Here is a 20,944-nt window from a genome sequence, read left to right on the forward strand (position 1 = left end):
AAGCGTGTGAGCGCCTTGTCCACCCTAGGAGGTGCTTCCCAGCGCGCCCTAACCTCTGACGGGAAAGGGTATAAAGCTAATAACTTCTTTGAAATTAGCATCTTTTTATCGGGGGCAACCCACGCTTCATCACATACATCATTTAGTTCTTCTGATTCAGGAAAAACTATAGGTAGTTTTTTCACACCCCACATAATACCCTGTTTAGTGGTACCTGTAGTATCAGCTAAATGTAACGCCTCCTTCATTGCCAAAATCATATAACGTGTGGCCCTACTGGAAAATACGGTTGATTCGTCACCGTCGCCACTGGAATCAGTGCCTGTGTCTGGGTCTGTGTCGACCGACTGAGGCAAAGGGCGTTTTACAGCCCCTGACGGTGTTTGAGGCGCCTGGACAGGCACTAACTGATTGTCCGGCCGTCTCATGTCGTCAAACGACTGCTTTAGCGTGTTGACACTATCCCGTAATTCCATAAATAAAGGCATCCATTCTGGTGTCGACCCCCTAGGAGGTGACATCCCCATATTTGGCAATTGCTCCGCCTCCACACCAATATCGTCCTCATACATGTCGACACACACGTACCGACACACAGCAGACACACAGGGAATGCTCTTAACGAAGACAGGACCCCACTAGCCCTTTGGGGAGACAGAGGGAGAGTTTGCCAGCACACACCAAAAGCGCTATATATGACAGGGATAGCCTTATAATAAGTGCTCCCTGTATAGCTGCTTTTATAATATAATTTTTGCCACTATTTTGCCCCCCCTCTCTTGTTTTACCCTGTTTCTGTAGTGCAGTGCAGGGGAGAGACCTGGGAGCCGTCCTGACCAGCGGAGCTGTGTAAGGAAAATGGCGCTGTGTGCTGAGGAGATAGGCCCCGCCCCTTTTTCGGCGGGCTCGTCTCCCGCTCTTTAGTGTATTCTGGCAGGGGTTAAATATCTCCATATAGCCCCCGGAGGCTATATGTGAGGTATTTTTTAGCCAAATAGGTTTTCATTTGCCTCCCAGGGCGCTCCCCTCCCAGCGCCCTGCACCCTCAGTGACTGCCGTGTGAAGTGTGCTGAGAGGAAAATGGCGCACAGCTGCAGTGCTGTGCGCTACCTTTAGAAGACTGAGGAGTCTTCTGCCGCCGATTCTGGACCTCTTCATGTTTCAGCATCTGCAAGGGGGCCGGCGGCGAGGCTCCGGTGACCATCCAGGCTGTACCTGTGATCGTCCCTCTGGAGCTGATGTCCAGTAGCCAAGAAGCCAATCCATCCTGCACGCAGGTGAGTTCACTTCTTCTCCCCTAAGTCCCTCGTTGCAGTGATCCTGTTGCCAGCAGGACTCACTGTAAAATAAAAAAACCTAAGCTAAACTTTCTCTAAGCAGCTCTTTAGGAGAGCCACCTAGATTGCACCCTTCTCGGCCGGGCACAAAAATCTAACTGAGGCTTGGAGGAGGGTCATGGGGGGAGGAGCCAGTGCACACCACCTGATCGGAAAGCTTTACTTTTTGTGCCCTGTCTCCTGCGGAGCCGCTGTTCCCCATGGTCCTTTCAGGAACCCCAGCATCCACTAGGACGATAGAGAAATTTTTTATCACTTTGTGCATTAACAAAGTGTGTGTCTGCATTCACACAATTCATTTATGTTTCATATACACCTTATACACACAGCCTGGGGGTCATTTAATACAATATATTTAATAACTATGTGTATTAAACAAAGTTTGTGTACATTGAGCCATCAAAAAACAAAAGTTTCACTATCTCACTCAAAAAAGTCCGTATTTCGGAATATTCCGTATTTCGGAATATTTGGATATGGGATACTCAACCTGTATCAGTAATTGCGCTGGGTAAAAAAAAAATTGTGGGTCCCAGGGACCCCTCACTTTAAAAATGTGGGTCCTACTCCACCTTTTCTCGGTCCCATCATATTATGGGGAATGAGGGCAGGCAGAAGTTGGGACAGTGCTGTGGGTAGAGGCAGGGAGAAGCAGGGCTAGATGGGCGGCTGGGGGTAAGGTCAGGTAGTGCTAGGGGTAGAAAAGAGCAGTTGGTATAGTGCTGAGGGGCAAGTTCGGGGCAGGCAGTACTAGGTTTAGGAAGGTGGTAAGGGTAGATAGCAGCTAGGGCAGTACTGGGGGTAAGGACTGGGTCAGGATAGCAGCTGGGGCAATACTGGGGGTAGGGAGGAGGGATACAGGTAGATAGCCGTTAGTGCTGTGGTTACCTTCTTCCTCCTGCTTGGAGCCCCCAGCCGGGTCACTGTCGCCTGCCTCCAGCTTGAGCTGCAGCCCCAGCTTGTCCTTAAGTAGCCACATGTAGACCTCCAGCTCCCTCCTGCCCAGGAAGTGTCCACCTCCTGGGCCGCCTGTGTGCAGAGAGCTGAGGTCTCTGTCGGGGAGGGGCCCAGCACTACTGACAATGCTGCTAATACAGCAACCAGGTACAATTACATGCAGCTGTGGATCTCGCAGGCTGATGAGTCCCCTCACAGAGCTGGCTCGTGGAAGTGAGGCAGCGGACCCCGCAGTTAGCAGCAGCCGCCAAGAGGGAGCAGCAGGGCTCGGGCGGCAGCTATACAGCCATGGTAAAGGCAGTACCATGCTGATCTGCTATTGTAGTTAGGCCACGCACCCTTAGTGAGCTAGGAAATATTTACATTTCTGAGCAGGGTGCTGGTGAGCAGGGAGGGAAGTACTCAGGTGGCGATTGGATGAAAAGACTGCTGGCAGTGATTGGTCGTGGAGACACTGAGGATGGTTGTTGGCTACTGCAGGACAAACAAGGGGGGATATCCAATTACCCACGGTACATTACCATGGGTAATGATATCGCCCAGGGCTATCCTATTAGCCCCGATAAGCCGGCATGAGCTGCGGCTTATCTGGGTTTTTCTGTACTGCACAGAGTGCCGGCTCCTGACATCTCCCTGTGCAGCACTGCACCTCCCGGTCACATGACCGCTCCCCAGTCATGTAACCGCTGCTGGGGGAGGGGAAAGAAGGAGGCTTCCCTGCACCCTCACTGCAGTCCCAGCCTGCTGCGGCGGGCATGGGACACTGCAGGTCGCCGCGGTTATCAGGGATTTTGTTTCACATGCCTCGGGCAGGAGAAACCAAATCCCCAGAAACAGCCCCATTTTCAAGCAAAAAACGTGGCTGTTTCTCACGAAAACACACAGGTTCTGGAGGAAAACTGTTTTTTCGGGTGATCCTAATTGGATAGCCTGTAAAGACTCTTTTTTTCCAAATTCAGCATGGAATAACACACAGCACCACACATATACATACAAACTCGTCCAAAGGTATGTGGACCCTTTAACATCACGCCCATATGTATTTGCTGTACAAATAAAAAAAACCATGGGGGTCATTCCGAGTTGTTCGCTCGCTAGCAGATTTTAGCAGCATTGCACTCCCTCTGGGAGTGTATCTTAGCTTAACAGAACTGCGAACAAAAGATTAGCAGAATTGCGAATAGAAATTTTTTAGCAGTTTCTGAGTAGCTCCAGACCTACTCACAGATTGCGATCAGCTCAGGCCGTTTCGTTCCTGGTTTGACGTCACACACACGTCCAGCGTTCGGCCAGCCATTCCCCTGTTTCTCCAGACACTCCCGCGTTTTTTCCTGACACGCCTGCGTTTTTCCGCACACTTCCAGAAAACGATCAGTTTCCGCCCTGTCAATCACACTCCGATCACTTCAACGATGAAAATTCTTCGTTCGGACGTGAGTAAATCTACTAAGTTTTGTGCTAAAATACTTAGCGCATGCGCACTGCGTACCATGCGCATTTTTGCCTTAATCGCTCCGTTGCGAAAATTGGCAACGAGCGATCAACTTGGAATGACCCCTCATGTGCACTAATAAGGAGTTCGAAAAAAAAAAAAAAAAAAAAAAATACTCAAAATACATTATGAGAAAGTTGTGTACAGAATGCAATTAGTGACTTCTCTAACAAGTGCCCATTTGTACTGCTGGGTTACCACAGATTGCACAGGAGACAATGCAGGATGCACAAGCCTCAGATGTTAACATTTCTATGTCCAAATCACCCACTAAGCATGTGCACTCACATATTCAAATGATCATTCACAAAAGAAAAGCTATTTATCAATGGTAAACCATGGTAGAGAGATTGGGCTACTTGTTAAAAAATAATAAAAAAAAAAACATAAAAAAAAAACCCTGCATGTGATATGCTATTTTATTGACTAAACCACCCAGATTACTACCCACTAGTATACATTTGAAATTCCTTCAGGTCCATCTGTAAAATGAATTAGTATATAATACAGACACAGTTCTTTACTATATTGTTTCTGTACTGCATTCCTCTTACCTAATGATTTAGGCCCAGGAGACTCTTGCAATTTGCCATTTAACTCTATAGTTGCACTGGAAAGAGTTTGTTTCTCAGTCAAGGTTATCTTCATGGCTACAACTTCATGGTCTGCTGCATTGTTGTTGTTTAAACAACTGGGAGTGGAATTCTGGATCGAAAATTAGAAAGAGAAGACAATCACAAATCTAAAAGATACCCATCTATATGTATAGATATGTATATGATGGGGAGGGGCTACCATTTTAACAGACACCTATACTCTCCTATAAAATCAGCCATGCTGTCTTTCAAGGGTTGGTTGGTTTAAACCATTTTTTTTTTTTTTAAATACATCACTACTCTTGTTTTTATATTATGCTGTGACTACACGCATGGTGGCGTGACTTCTTATAAAAAGCTTATTATAAGGGAATCCCCCTGGTATTGTTCCACATTTTTGTTGCTTGTGGTCTTCATTTGAGTGAGTTGAACCAATGCCATAAATTCACATACACATCAGAGACATAGGGAGCATGAACCAGATCTGAGGCGTCACTCACCTCTTATGCACCCGATGCGGCTGCGTTTGCAAAGGGGGTGTGGCTTCATGGGAGAGGCGCGTGGCTAAGCGCCCCGACTCGCATTTTCATCACTTTGGGGGTCCGGGAGTTGCAGGTGACACCCGAGTGCGGGCCGCACCACCCTTGTGACACAGGTGACACCCAAGTACAGACCGCACCCCCCTTGTGACGCCAATGAACCAGATCAGAGCGGTACTAAATCTGCCTAGAATCAGCTAAGACTCCACAAACTCCTACCCTAACAATCCTATAGGACGGGAGAAAACCACAATTTACACATTCTCAATCTTAAAAGGGTAAACAACTCCAGCACATTAAAAGAGGCAATATACAGAGAAAAACCTTGTGGTTTAATCTCATTCATGTTTATTTCAATTCAGAACCTTCACTCCTATTGAGATGTCTCCGAGTGTACTTTGTATGTTTTAATATGTTTAGTCTATCTACATATATTCAGATGTAATAGGAATAAGCTGTAAAAAATTGGTTTTATTGAAATACAACATGTCACATCATATCAAAGCCTATTAACTTTGGATTGTTAATGCTAGAAAGGTTTAAAACATTGTTGATCAAGGTTTCTAATACATAGTAATGTTTCACAGTATTAATATAATAAGCAGGATTCCATTTTTTTATTAGAACATTAATGCAAAAAAAGGGTTTAAAAAAAAAAAAAAAACTACACACAAATAAAAAACGGTTTAAACCAGTGGCTCTCTGTGTGCCGTGGCACCCTGGGGTGCCGCAGGACACTTGCATGGGTGCCTTGGATTGGTGGTCCAGGGCCAAATCAAATTATTTATAGTCAATGTAATGGGCAAAACCGGACAATGCAATAGGAAAAACCAGTGCTGGTGGATCCCAATCATAAAATATGTGGACAAACAGAAGCAAATCCTGTCCCTCACCACACAATTGAACCCAAAGATGACATATAAACACAATTTACTTAATTGAATATTTGTTTCTAAATTCTCAATAAGAAACTTATGGCTTAGAGGTGCCGTGAAAAATATTCTGATACTGTAGGGTCCCGTGACTCAAAAGTTTTGTTTTCTTTAAACCCTTTTTTTTTACAACCTAAACAAAGGACTCAAATCTCTTCACAACGTGAGCATAAGTCAAGACAAACAGAGCCACATCTTCCCTCTTCCATACCACACAACATCACAGAGGATAAATTCAAACAACTACTAAGCATAGGGAAGCTATTGGGTTGGGATATACCCAAGCAATACAATACAACCACATAAATGAAGCCACATATCCTGCATGATCAAACATTTAGGTGATTGTGTGGAGAACAAAGAATTAGCAAAGGATAAAATATCCCAGTGATAATGACTGCAGAAGGTACAATTACTCCAGTGATCCATCTAGAAATGTATTGTTTGGAAGGGGCATAACCTTTGCCAAAGTATGCTGGAATAAAAAATAATGGTCCTGTATTTCTAAGATTCTCTAGATGGAAACTTACGAAATACTGAACCTTTGAATCAGTTGCCCATCCGTAGTTTGGGGGTCTCTTATCCATTAAGAAGCATCTACCAAGACATTAGGAACCATGGATATCATGGGCAAAATAGAAGATTTGCCATAATTTCTTAATTTAGTTTTGGATTCAGTTTAGCAGATGAGAGATTAATGGAAAAACAGGGAAGACATAGGTTAGTTGAAACCTCCATAGGGTTGTCTACTCCTCTTGTCCCAGAATTTTTGATTTGGGAGAAGAATGTAGATACTTTGCATTTTGGATTATTGCCATAAAGTCCATCTAAAGATAACAATTCTTTCTATCAGCAATTTGAAAACTCACTGCTGTAGAGATCACTCACCTGGAACAACCTTGCAAACCCCATGACATGGAATGCTTAAAGAGAATGACGTTTTCTTTCCACCCAAGGCATTAGTTCTGCTATTCCCAACATCATAGCTCTGCTTCTGGTGGCTCTCTGGTCAATTAAGAAGGCCACTACTGTTCTGGTGATTGAGAATATGCTGAGATGCTTTTCCAGCAACTGCTGTTGAAGCTGCTGAAATGCTTTCCATGCTTCTCCAGCACATTTTTATGTAGTTTCCATTCTGTTTCAGACCAAGCACCCAGTATTAGCTTTGTGAGATTAGCTCCCCAGTCTGTAGTACTGCAATATATATTACTGATTCTGGATCTGAGTGTGACATGCCAAGTGTACTCAGTACTGGGACTTGTAACAGATTAGAAACATTATTGCCAATCTCAACAAGGTTATTGTCATCTAGTGAAGTGAATTTATGATCCCACAGATATAACAATTCTATCTGACTATTACGCTGCGCCATCTTGCCCAGGGAACTGCCTCTATGGGGTATATGCAATTGCGGTCGAATTCCGGCTGGAATTCGACCGTTTTTAAATTCGACACAATTCGACAGTCACATACCCTCCCGCCGGGACCCGAATTCGACATATTCAATAAAAAACGGATTCGACAGTCCCGCTGTCGAAAAATGGACCAATTGACGGATATGTGTGTCCTGGATTCGACTTTTTGGACGGCACAAAAATTATTAAAAAACCCAGAAAAAAATTGCGTGGGGTCCCCCCTCCTAAGCATAACACGCATTTTTTTTCCTTGATTTTAACCCATTCCCACCCCTTCCCACTGAAAACCATGCTCTGATCTCTCCATATTATTTTAGTCAGTTTAAAAAAAATAATATTCTTTTAAAAAAATATATAAATAATACTTGTCTCTCCTAATAGACAAACCAAGTACATAATCCCTTCTAATATAAATAGATATGCTATTAGCAATAAAAAAAAAAAAACACAAAAAAAACATGTTTTTAATTTTTTTTTATTAGATTCCGCCAGCAAAGTGAGGCGGAATGAAATTGACGAAATGACTGTCGAAAAGCACTGTTGTCGAATCGACATTCTTCAATTGAATATACTTTTGTCGAAAAGCCGCATTTTTACCATTGCAGACATGTCGAATTTGACAACTGTCGAATTTCAAAAAGTCGAATCTGAAACGTCCGTTTTTTTGTGGAAAAGTACTGTATTGCATGTCGAAATTTTTTTGTGTGTCGAAAATGCCCCGTTTTTTTCGACATTTGCGGCAATTCGACCGCAATTGCATATACCCCTATGTTGGAGAATGTTCTCAGCTGATGTAGAACTCTTTTTACTGGTGATGTTGAGGATTCTGTACTTGATGTGCTAAGTACCTTTCCTCTAACAGTGTTTCTTTCTTCTGTATGGAATTTATCTGAACTGCCAGAAATTTGCTGTGATGTAACAAGTGGACCTCTTATAATGTTGCAATCTAGCAATGTTTCTGCGACTGTTTTGTCTTCTTATTTACAACATTCTGATTCTCCTATAACTAGGATGTTGGCCAGGTATTTCCATTTCTTAGCTCTGTCTAATGTCACAAATACTTTTGTAAAGCTTCTTGGGGATGTTGCCTGGCCAAAAGGCAGATACATGTCATAGGATCCAGTAAATGAAAAACTTGCTGTGCTGAACTACAACATGAAAGCACTTTGAAGATCTATGGATGTGAGAAATTCCCCTTTGCTGAGACAATTGTTTTCACCAATTCTTTTAAAATTATGTGGCATTTTTTTTTTCAGTCTCCTCAGGTTCAGAATAATTAGAGAGGACCCTATGGTCTTTTTGACAAGGAATAAAATCCTTTGCAGTTCGGGTTTGAAGGAGCTGGTGCCACAGTGCCTGCTTTGATTAAAGCTTGTAGGTTGTTCTGTAAGGCCTCTAATCTGATGGATGTCCTGGACTGTACAAAGACCTTTTTGTGGCTAGTTTTAGAATTCTCACTTGTATTTAGAACTCATTGGTCTCTTATACCGCTTTCAGATCACAAACCCAGGTCGGACCCGGCTTTTGAATCCATGTCCGACCCGGCTCAGACCCTTTCACATTGCAGTTTCGACCCTGGTTATTGCCTTTCACACTAAACCCAGATCACCCATGTTAAACAATGTGATATGATTTCAAATGGACTTTTATGGCTCACACTGACGAGGTTTCAAAGGAAATAAAAGGAGGGGCTGGGGACTGCTCTGTGCAGACACATAAACAGCCAATCAGCACCTTCTTTGAGACCCGGGTTGAATATCCCGGGTCAGAGGCTTTCACACTGCACAACGACCCGAGTCCAATCCGTGTTTAACCCTTCTTTTAACCCGGGTTGAAATGCAGAGTTGCTAGACCCGGGTTATTCACACTGCACCTCATAGCAGGTTGACCCGGCAACAACCCGGGTTATTTTGGCGATGTGAAAGGGGGTATTATGGAATCTGACCATGCCTGTACAAGGGTGTGGATCATAGCATATACAGTCACTAGGTCGACTACTATTGGTCGACAGTGACTAGGTCGACATCTGAAATAGGTCGACATGGTCATTAGGTCGACATGGGAAAAGGTTGACATGAGTTTTTAAAGTTTTTTTGGGTGTCGTTCTTTTCATATAGAGACGGGGAACCCCAATTAGTGCACCGTGTCCCATTGCATTGCTCGCCATGCTTCGGGCAAGGTGCCGAGCGCAGCGGGGTTACCGTTCCCGGTTGTAGTCCACGTGGATCGTAAAGTATGAAAAAGCTAAAAAAATTATAAAAATTGTGAAAAACTCATGTCGACCTTTTAACATGTCGACCTTGTTCATATCAACCTAGTGACCATGTCAGCCTATAGAACATGTCGACCAATAGTGGTCGGCCTAATGACTGACGACCTATGGACCGGATACCCCAGTACAATATGTACTTGTATGCAAGCGATGAGGAGGATGGATAAAAATTGTATCTTCTCTCCTGTGGCAAACAATCAGATTTCGTTCCAGTGGATTTCAGTATCATGGAATACAATTTTTCACAAAATAAAAGATTTAGGGACCAAAGAGGTTTCACATATAAGATCAGTTCCTTTCCGTCTATTTCCCACACTTCTAAACAGATTTGCCTATTTACCTAGTTCTTTAATTTCCATTTAAGTCCTAGCCACCGAGGCTATGACAAAGCCTGTTTCAAAGTGAATTTTGAGGAAACGGGAAGATTCTTGAAACCACTTTCCTTCTTTCTATCCATGGGGTCCTTAAATTGACCCTCATCTTCTAGTGGAATAGAAGTTCTGCAGTCATGCTAGGTTTTTTTTTTTTTAGTTCTGCAGACATGCTAAGCGTACTGTTTGAAGTCTGCCTAATTTCTATATCTCTTCATCATTAAAGGGATACATACATCCTAATCTTTTAGCATAACATTGGTGCTTTTCCATCTGATCTTGTTCTTTATGGACCAATTCTTTGATGTGAAAAGCAAGGGCGTCACTAGCCTTGGGGACACCAGATGCGGATGAAAGACTCCATGCTCACCGTGCTAAAAGTGGTGTGGCTTCACGAGAAAGGGGCGTGGCATCACAGCACATGGCCCCTATGATTGAAGGGTACCTGGCATTTTGGTGTAACCCCTCGACTGGTGACACCCAGGAGCGTCCCGTACCTCTGTAGTGACGCAAATGGTGACAGGACAACTGTTTTGTTTTTACGCTCCTGAAAGAGGGATCTTTGTGCTTCAATAGATGTTATTAGTTCAGTGATTCCCTTAGACTAATTATGCATTCTTCAGTAAAGATTCCACATGATCATAATTACATTTTATAAGGTATTTCTTAATTTTCTACAGATTCAGTACTAAAGGAATCTTCCACCATACCTGAGGAATCCATTTCTGAATATGAAGATAGTATTTACTAGAGAGGACCCAATTCAGGGACTAACACATAATCTCAATAATGAGAATATCCCACTGATAGGTACTTATTTAAGCGAGGAAGTAGTCTGTGACCGATTAAAACATTTAAAGATTAATAAGTCACCAGGTCCCGATGGTATTCACCCAAGGGTTCTAATGGAGCTTCACTCTGAACTTGCAAAACCGCTATTTTTGATCTTTAAGGATTCAGTAATATCAGGTATGGTTCCCAAAAATGGCGTATAGCGGAAGTAGTGCCTATATTCAAAAAGGGAAGTAAAGCTGAACAGGTAATTATAGACCAGTTAGTCTTACATCTATAGTGGGGAAAGTATTGGAAGGTATTCTAAGAGATAGTATTCAGAAGTTCCTTGAAGTCAATAAGGTCATTAAAAGGAATCAACATGGGTTTATGAAGGACAGATCCTGTCAAACCAACTTACTTGGCTTTTATGAAACAGTAAGCGCAAACCTAGATCAGGGTAAAGAGGTGGATGTAATCTTTTTAGATTTTGCCAAAGCATTCGACACTGTACCACACATGAGACTTATCTACAAGCTACAAGAAACAGGGCTAGGAAGCACAATATGCACTTGGGTCAAAACTGGTTAGATAATAGGGAGCAGCGCGTTGTGGTTAATGGATCTTTTTCAAATTGGACTGAAGTGCTAAGTGGTGTGCCGCAAGGCTCAGTATTAGGACCGCTATTGTTCAATATTTTCATTAACGACCTAACAGAAGGTCTAGAGAGCATGGTGTCAATTTTTGCAGATGATACCAAATTGTGTAAAGTTATAAATGCGGAGGGGGATGCTGAGTCGCTTCAGAACGACTTAGTTAAATTAGAAGCTTGGGCAGTGAAATGGAGAATGCGCTTCAATACAGACAAGTGTAAGGTAATGCACTGTGGTAACAAGAACAAAAATAACACCTACCTACTAAATGGGGTAAAATTAGGGGATTCTGTACTGGAAAAGGACTTAGGTGACCTCATAGATAGCAAACTAAGCAGTAGTACCCAAAGTAGGACTGCAGCAAAGAAGGCTAATAAGATATTAGCATGCACAAAATGGGGAATTGATGCTAGGGACGAGAGTATTATACTCCCGTTACATAAATCACTTGTGAGGCCACACCTTGAATACTGTGTACAATTCTGGGCACCTTACTACAAAAAGGATATCCTGGAGCTAGAAAAGGTTCAAAGGCGGGCGACTAAACTAATTAAGGGTATGGAGACGCTGGAATACGAGGAAAGGCTTGCAAGACTAGGCACGTTTACACTGGAAAAGAGGAGATTAAGAGGGGACATGATCAACATTTACAAATATATAAGGGGACAATATACAGATCTTGCGCAGGACCTGTTTTTGGTTAGATCAACACAGAGAACTCGTGGACACTCGCTCAGGTTAGAGGAGATTCCGCACAATACGGCGTAAAGGCTTTTTTATGGCAAGGACGATACGTGTTTGGAATTCCCTGCCTAAGGGAGTTGTAACGGCCGACTCAGTCAACACCTTTAAGAATGGGTTAGATAAATTCCTAATGTATAAGGATATCCAGGGTTACGGGGCATAGTCACGCACTATGGTTATTATAAAAAAAGAGGGGTAAAACGTAACGGCAGTCACAAACTTCAGTCAAAATTTTATACAAAATAATTGTGCATAGGAGACCACAAATAGGGTGAACTCGATGGACAATTGTCTTTTTTCAACCTTAGATACTATGTTACTATGTATCTTACTATATCCATACTTGCAAAAGATTTTGTTCTCGTTACACCAAGTTTACCATAAAGATCTTCCTTAGTAACAAAAGCTTATTTCATCTGTGCAATTAAACATTAAAACTACCGATTTCTTTCATGGGTCATAAAGACACTCCATTTTGTACAGAATAAACGGAACCACTTGCTGCACAAATCATATTACACTGAGCTTTGTTATCCTCCTTTTTCCTAAAAGGTTCTGCAAGGGCACTAAAGGAAAACACTAATTACTACTTACACATTTCCAGATATGGAGCATGAGACCACCACTAACTCTGGTACTTACCTCAGACAGGTATCTTTTGCCTGTTTCTTCCATGTTTGCAGCCAAAAAACTGCAGAGTTCATGGTGTTCTAGGCTTCTATAGCATGCCCAGTGCTTCCTGTATGACGCTGACTGTATGCTTAGGCAGAGCACCAGTTAGTTCCATATAAGTACTCTTGTTGAAAAAGTTTGCAGTCAGTTCTGCTCCTGGATACAGCGGACTGGTGTACAAAGGTCAGCCTGCCTGTCCATGGCTTGCAGCATTATAGCTGTATTTTGCTTTGACCAATGAGCGAGGTAAGCCCTGCACTGCAGAAAAAAAATGCTCATGTGGCCTACCAAGCAAGAGACAGGAATAGACAAGGGGGACAGAAGGAGCCACATTAAAGACCATCTAAGGGAATGTTTTATATACATCCGTCTCTACTACAAGGGATATAGGGGGTAATTCAGAGGTGATCGCAGCAGCAAATTTTTAGCAGTTGGGCAAAACCATGTGCACTGCAGGGGGGGCAGATATAACATTTGCTGAGAGTCAGATTTGGGGGGGGGGGATATTTTGTTTCTGTGCAGGGTAAATACTGGCTGCTTTATTTTTACACTGCAATCTAGATTTCAGTTTCAACACACCCCACCCAAATCTAACTCTCTCTGCACATGTTACATCTGCCCCCCCCTGCAGGGCACATGGTTTTGCCCATCTGCTAACAAATGTGCTGCTGCGATCAACTCTGAATTAGGCCCATAACCCACTGTCATAGCTACAATAAAGTACTGATGGAGAACATCTATATTGTAACCTGTATTATCTATATGTTCTCAACCATTGTGGTAGCAGACTGCCAAGCTATCGAAAACATGAATTCCAGAATAACACCTTTACAAGTTGTCCCCTAACCCTCAGTTACATTCTGCTCATTTTTGCGGCTCTGGTTTGTCAATAGAGTGTTTCCACAAGGAGGCTGCCTAATAATTATATGAATGGATGGTATAATAATTATAAGCAAGACCTCAAAGGCATTACAGAAAATAAGTAATTCACTTCAATCATCTATACTCCCAAATATAGTGGGATTGATCAGTACAGCTTGTAATATCTTGAGAGAAAAAACTAAGACTCCCCATGGAATGAAATTCTCTAGAAAAATAATCCCATATTGGCAGATTTATGGCTTAATCCTACAGAAAGGAACAGCTCCATGGTTGACTAATTACCATTTACAAAGTACTGTATATATGGACTGGGTTTAAAGAAATATCCTTCCCCAATACAATTAAGCTCAGAGGCATACTTCTCAGGTAAAGGGGACATATATGAAATACAATTGCCACATCATGTAAAGGGGACATATATGAAATACAATTGCCACATCATGACTCCCATGACTTCACAATGAAAACTGATATACTGAAATGTATTTAAAAAAATAATACACAAATATACAAAATGACACTTACTTGATTGACTAGTCCACTATTGCTGCTTTGGTGACAAATGTCCACTCTGAGTTCTGGAGAAAACATACAGCTAGCAGGGGATACAAGACTATCCGCATCTGTAATACAAACATTATGATTGTTATATTTTACATAAGCAGATTCCCCATAAAATGAAAATATATTGCTTAGTATCAACATGACAGACCACTGCAGCATACTGATAGTATAACCTCCTCAGTCCGCTACAGGCCCCTGCACCCCCTCCGCCACTTTTGACATCTTTACAATGATATACCATTTTTATCCGACAATGGCCAAAATGCTGTTATTTACACTGTTGTGAAATGAAACATCCTGCGTATGATTCCACCAATGCAAAAAGGGCATCTCTGTAACGGAAGACTGTTACTCACTCTCGGCCTTCTAAGTTAGAGACACAGCTAGGTGAGAGAGATGAAATGGCGTACTTTTTATATATGTGTAACGATAATTGAATATGTGACACAATATTAAACTGAACGTATGTTTGTCATTAATTTGCATAATCAGGACATGGTAGTTCCAAGCTGTAGGTATGTTTGTAAGTAATTTGCATAAATAGGGCATGGTATTTCAAAGCTGTGTGATCTAATCTAATCTACATTATCATTGAGTTAATGATTAAACATTTTTTGAAACATACTGTGTAGGTATGATGCAGTTAAAGATTAGAAAATATGTAATAACTTGTTGCCTTGTATATAAAGAACACTAACAGACAGATTCAATTACCAGTGGGGGCGTTTCACACAGTCTCTTCTCAGCTATTCAATTAGAGACTCGCAGTCAGTCCACCACAAGCCCAGAGGCAGCAGTCAAAGTTTGTCTGCTCACACCTTCCAGTAACTGACAAAATAAACTGTTACATCATGCCATCTTGCATGGAATATGTAAACTGGCATAATCCATTGAACAAGGAAATTATTCAACTGACTGATGATTTAGCTAGGTACACTCCTATACAATAGTTGACCGTTCTCCCGTTATTGGATGAATGGCCGTTGCTTGTATAGGTGTGTATGCAGAACCGATGCAAGTGTTAGTTGTTAGGGATGCAGTCACTTTACCTCCAATCATAATCCCGACGGACTATATACCGACACCCATTGACCGATGGTCGAAATCCCGACAAGGTCTAAATACCGACACGGACTAAATACCGACATGTAAAATACCGACAAGGTCTAAATACCGACATGTAAAATGCCGACAGGTCGAAATACCGACACAAGTTTTTCATGATTTTTTTCATTAAAACCGACTTGTTCATACTTTACCGTCCCAGTGGACCTGGAGGGGGAATATAATAGTGTGCCGAGCGCAGCGAGGCACCGTGCCCGAAGCATGGCGAGCGCAGCGAGCCATGCGAGGGGACGCGGTACACTTTATATGGTGTCCATGTTGATTTATGTCGACATACACACAAAAAAACATCAAAAAAGGCATGTCGGTATTTCGACCTGTCGGCATTTTACATGTCGGTATTTAGACCTTGTCGGTATTTTACATGTCGGTATTTAGTCCGTGTCGGTATTTAGACCTTGTCGGGATTTCGACCATCGGTCAATGGGTGTCGGTATATAGTCCGTCGGGATTATGATTGGCGGGATTTCATACCGATCCCAGTTGTTAAACAGCTAATAATGCTCCTGTGACGGTCAGGACCGGAAAAGTCGCATCTTATGTGCTGCACCACCAACCTCCCAATCTCCATAGAAGAGCCTCTATCCTCTGCTTCACAGGAAGTCACAGATAGATTTTCACCTCTCGGCTGATCAGGAGTGTTTAACCCGATCAACCGGCGATCGAACACGTGTGTACCCGGCTTAAGACTTGGAATTATGATCATTAACAGATGATAGAGACCCAATTGTAACAGGGCACGGAGACCAGGTCAAGTATAAAAGATTCCAAAAAAAAGGCACGTTCGCTCCAAGTTGGACAGGATCTCATCAGGTACTTCTGCCAACAAATTTTAATTAACCACACACTCATGCTGCAAACCTAAAATAATATATTTTATTGCATTACACCAGTGATAGGTAACCTGATTTACTTTGGGAGCCGCACTGGGTGGCCTTCTAATCTTTAAAACTGACTCACATCAGCCTTAATCTCAGTAGTAAATGAAATTAATAATTGAAATAAATGAAATGGACACCTATACGTAATAAAATATCAACAGGCCTTTTAAATAAGCATTATACAGTAGAAGAAACAAATATAACACCAAAGGAGGAAGCTGCTGGGGGCAACAAGTAAAGGCTTGAAGGGCCCCCTGTTGTCCGTCACTGCATTATTCCAACTCTCCCCTAATGAAATGTCACATCTTAGCTGTTGTGGATTACATAACGGTTATCTGCACCATACTATTTAAACAACTCTTTATCAGAACATAACTTACTTTCTTCAAAACAATGAGAGCGTATGGATCCACTTTGTAGATGCAGTGGAGCAGAACACGCTGCAGATGTAATATTAGAACTTAGTGCACATATTTCACTGAAAGGGGCAGGTATTCCAGCACCTGTTGAAGTTGGGGATTCTGGGCTTAGCTGCAAGAGATACCCTTCGACAATTGGCAATTCATTCCATTTAACATGAAAACTGTTTGTGGTAGCTAGAATTAGCTGAACTTGCGAAGGTGGTGGAGGCTTCTCTGAAACAAGAACAAATATATACATCAACTGAATAATATACTTGTGTTTTATACTTACATATATCAAATAAACCAGATTTGTTTATGCATAAACTCCACATTAGTAATGGGGTGTCTTTAAGAATGTATAAGGATATCAAATATTATTGTAGTGGTTCCCAAACTGGGTTCCACAGGGAACAAAGGTGGTCATTCCGAGTTGATTGCTCGCTAGCAATTTTTAGCAGCCGTACAAACGCTATGCCGCCGCCCACTGGGAGTGTATTTTAGCTTAGCAGAAGTGCGAACGAATGTATCGCAGAGCGGCTACAAAGTTTTTTGTGCAGTTTCAGAGTAGCGCTAAACCTAGTCAGCGCTTGCGATCACTTCAGACTGTTCAGTTCCTGTTTTGACGTCACAAACCCGCCCAGCGTTCGCCCAGCCACGCCTGCGTTTTTCCGAAAACACTCCCTGAAAACGGTCAGTTGACACCCTGAAATGCCCACTTCATGTCAATCACTCTGCAGCCACCAGTGCGACCGAAATGCTTCGCTAGACCCTGTGCAAAACTACATAGTTCGTTGTGCCCATACGACGCGCGTGCGCATTGCACCGCATACGCATATCTGCCGTTTTTTAGCCTGATCGCTGCGCACAAATGCAGCTAGCGATCAACTCGAAATGACCACCAAACTTAGTGCTAGCGGCTGCCAATCGTAAGATACGTGGACAAAGAGAAGTGTAACCTGTTCACCACCACATAACTGACCCTAAACATGGCAAGTAAACACAATTTACTTCATTTCATTTCCCCCCCTGAATTTCACAATAAAAAAGGTTTGGCCAAGGGATGCAGTGAAAAAATGCTGACACTCTGGGGTGCTGTGATTTAAGAATGTTTTCAACCAATGCATTAGAGGTAAGGGGCCTGAATAAGATGCATGTACAGCTAGAAGGTGCACATTTTCATCTTACTAAAGCTGCCCAGCATGTGTGTTACTGTACATGTAGGATTTTCCCTACCATCCTTTAATTTTTATTAATGAGACTATCTCAGAGATATATATTATAGCATATACAGCAGGAACCACAAGAACTAAAGATATACAAATGTGCAAATTATCCATAGTAATAGCAGTGATCCAAGTGGGTGTCTTTGGACAGTCCTTATAATATGAACATGAAAGAACAGCAGAAAATGACATCAGATTATGGGTCATTCCATGTCATTCGGACCAGGGGCCCCTGCTTGACCATCTACGATTTTGATGAAATTTTGCATGAAGTTTGGTATACATATATGTATAATTAACTTTGGTAAAGTTTCAGTTCACAGAATGTAATAGTAGTGGAGATGTGGCCCTGGTAGTTTAAGTACTGTAGTTGAAACGGTCACTGACTCCGCAGGGCACAATCAGCAATGTTCAAGTAATTGCTGTGGCAGATCTATGAGAGCAAAAGTTGTGAAAGTGCACATACCTAATAGAAACCTAAATTTAAAGCCTGTTTTCTCTCTTCTGAGGAAAAACGCCTATCCAGAAAAATATATATGTTGTAGTTTAAAGGGGTGTGATACAGAAGATCGACATTAAAAAGGTAGGCAGTCATTAGGTCTACACCATAGGGTCGACAGTCAAAAGGTCAACAGGATCGAAAGGTCGACACACACCCTAAAAACTTTTGAGGGTGTTATTTTGTGTGTTTCAATATTTTTTCCCCAAAATTTGTCCCAAATGCATCCCCTCGTGGGCTTGCTTTGCTCACCACGATTCGGGCTCGTGGCTTGCTCTGCTCCGCTCACAAGGTTACTAGGTAATAGTTTGTGATATGGATAGTTAACTCAGCAAAAGATAAACCGTGAAAAACCCCTAAAAACATGTGTTGACCATATTTCAACCTTTTTACCCTATAGACCCTATCGTGTTGACCTACTGACTGTCAACCATTTTACTATCAACCAACCATCTCCCATTTAAATCTGCTCTTTACAATGAATGTTATTTTAAGAAAACCGGTTATGTTTCTTTTTTGTTATTGAACTTCAATGAAGGCGGAAAATTTAAAGCACGATTTGTGAAAGCAATTTTAGATGACATTATCACAGCAACTAAGTAACTTTAAACTGTTATTTATTGATTGTGATGGTGTCAACTTGGATAGTTAGCTATCCTAATGTCATGCTAAAACAATGTTTTTCTTTGGAGATAAGGACAGCTGAATTCCAGAAAAATTTTACACAATGGATTTTTTTACCTACTCTGGTTCATACTGTCAAAAAAAAAGTACTTTTCTGTAACAAGTCTCAAGGCATTAATTTTTGAAATCAGCATCAATGCTCTCATAGATCTGCCACAACAATTACTTGAACATTACTGATTGTGCACCACGGAGTCAGTGACAGTTTCACCTATAGTACCTTCACTATCAGCGACACAACTATACCTACCTTCATGCAAAATGTCATCAAAATTGGATATGGTCAAGTGTAACGCTTTTCAAAATTGTCCACCTGACACAGAATGACTCTTGTTTGAGTAAAAAGGACATAGACATCAAAACATTTGTTATAGGTCAAATATTGTAAAGGTGAGTAACACCTGGTGTAACACTGATATTCAATTAATAGGTACAACTCACAACATAAGGCGGCAATCAAAATAAGACAAAGAGATGGGGGAGGGGGTAAAAAAGGCTTTAAAGGCTGAGGACAAAACTCACTGGGCTAAAACTAACAAACAAAGCGTACCAAGTATAAAAATGATGTAGATAAAGGTCAGAGGAATGCATACGACCCGGTTAAGAGGAAGAGCTTAACAATTACGTAATTAATTTGTGGACTCAAACTTTATAAATATGAGTCTGTGTGGGAGGATCAGAAAATAGAGTTATGGTAGACTTACCATTGTTAACTCTCTTTTTGTGAGGTACATTGGGTCCACAGGAAAACATCGGGGTGTAGAATGGATCTTGATCCAGAGGCACCAACAGTCTAAAGCTTTAGGCTGTCCCAGAATGCACTGGGGCCTCCTCTATAAACCCCGCCTCCAGGCACTGGAGTTCAGTTTCGTTAACCAGTTCAATGCAGGAGCCGGCAAGAGAGAAGGCAGATGTTAGTCAAATAGAACCACATCCTCACGACAGGCAAAGGTACCAGCGGCTAATGCCATACAAACCCATAGAAGCAAGGTGCGTCAGGGTGGGTGCCCTGTGGAACCAATGTACCTCGCAGAAAGAGAGTTAACAATGGTAAGTCTACCATAACTCTATTTTCTGCAGCAGGATACATTCATTTCCACAGGAAAACATCTGGAATGTCCTAAAGCAGTTCCCCAAGGGAGGGGACGCACCTTAGCTGGTATGAGAACCCGGCGTCCAAAGGAAGCATCCTGGGAGGCGGAAGTATCAAAGGCATAGAACCTATTGAACACGTTCGCTGAGGACCATGTAGCTGTCTTGCACAATTGTTCTGCGGACGCGCCACGGTGGGCTGCCCAAGAAGGTCCAACAGACCGAGTAGAATTGGCTTTAATAACAGCAGGAGCTGGGAGTCCAGCCTGCGCATAAGCTTGTGCAATAACCATTCTAATCCATCTGGCCAAGGTTTGCTTATATGCAGGTCAGCCACGTTTGTGGAAATCAAACAGTATAAAAAGGGAATCTGACCTCCTGATAGAGGCAGTCCTCCTTATATAAATACAGAGAGCCTTTAGAACATCCAAAGAACACTCTTTGGAAGACAAGTCTGAAGAGATAAAGGCCGAAACCACAATCTCTTGGCTAAGGTGAAAAGATGTCACCACCTTAGGTAAATAACCCGGTCGAGTTCGTAGAACTGCCCGGTCTCTGTGAAATATCAAATAGGGTGGTCGACAGGACAAAGCGCCTAAGTCCGACACCCGTCTTGCCGAGGCAATAGCCAGCAAGAACAGGACCTTGGCCGTGAGCCATTAAAGGTCCGCTCTCTCAAGGGGTTCAAATGGAGACTCTTGCAGGGCTTTCAGTACCACAGTTAAATCCCATGGAGCCACAGGAGGGACATAGGGAGGCTGAATCCTAAGTACGCCCTGAGTGAAAGTATGAAAGTCAGGTATAGACGCAATTTTTCTCCGAAACCATACCAACAAGGC

At 42.3% G+C, this 20,944-nt stretch overlaps 1 protein-coding gene across 4 annotated transcripts in view; it reads right to left on the reverse strand.

The window, feature by feature from the left end:
• The window catches only part of HCFC2 (host cell factor C2), a 179,369-nt gene that overhangs the window by 40,498 nt on the left and 117,927 nt on the right, over window positions 1–20,944 (reverse strand). For all 4 annotated transcript variants that reach the window (XM_063927779.1, XM_063927778.1, XM_063927777.1 and 1 more), the window contains exons 8-10: window positions 16,584–16,838; window positions 14,159–14,256; window positions 4,341–4,491 (exon numbers count right to left, since the gene is read on the reverse strand). In XM_063927779.1, coding sequence (XP_063783849.1) covers window positions 4,341–4,491; window positions 14,159–14,256; window positions 16,584–16,838 — 504 coding nt within the window. The remainder of the gene's footprint in view (window positions 1–4,340; window positions 4,492–14,158; window positions 14,257–16,583; window positions 16,839–20,944) is intronic.

This window comes from Pseudophryne corroboree, chromosome 6 (assembly GCF_028390025.1).
Source record: "Pseudophryne corroboree isolate aPseCor3 chromosome 6, aPseCor3.hap2, whole genome shotgun sequence".
NCBI classification, from domain to species: domain Eukaryota; kingdom Metazoa; phylum Chordata; class Amphibia; order Anura; family Myobatrachidae; genus Pseudophryne; species Pseudophryne corroboree.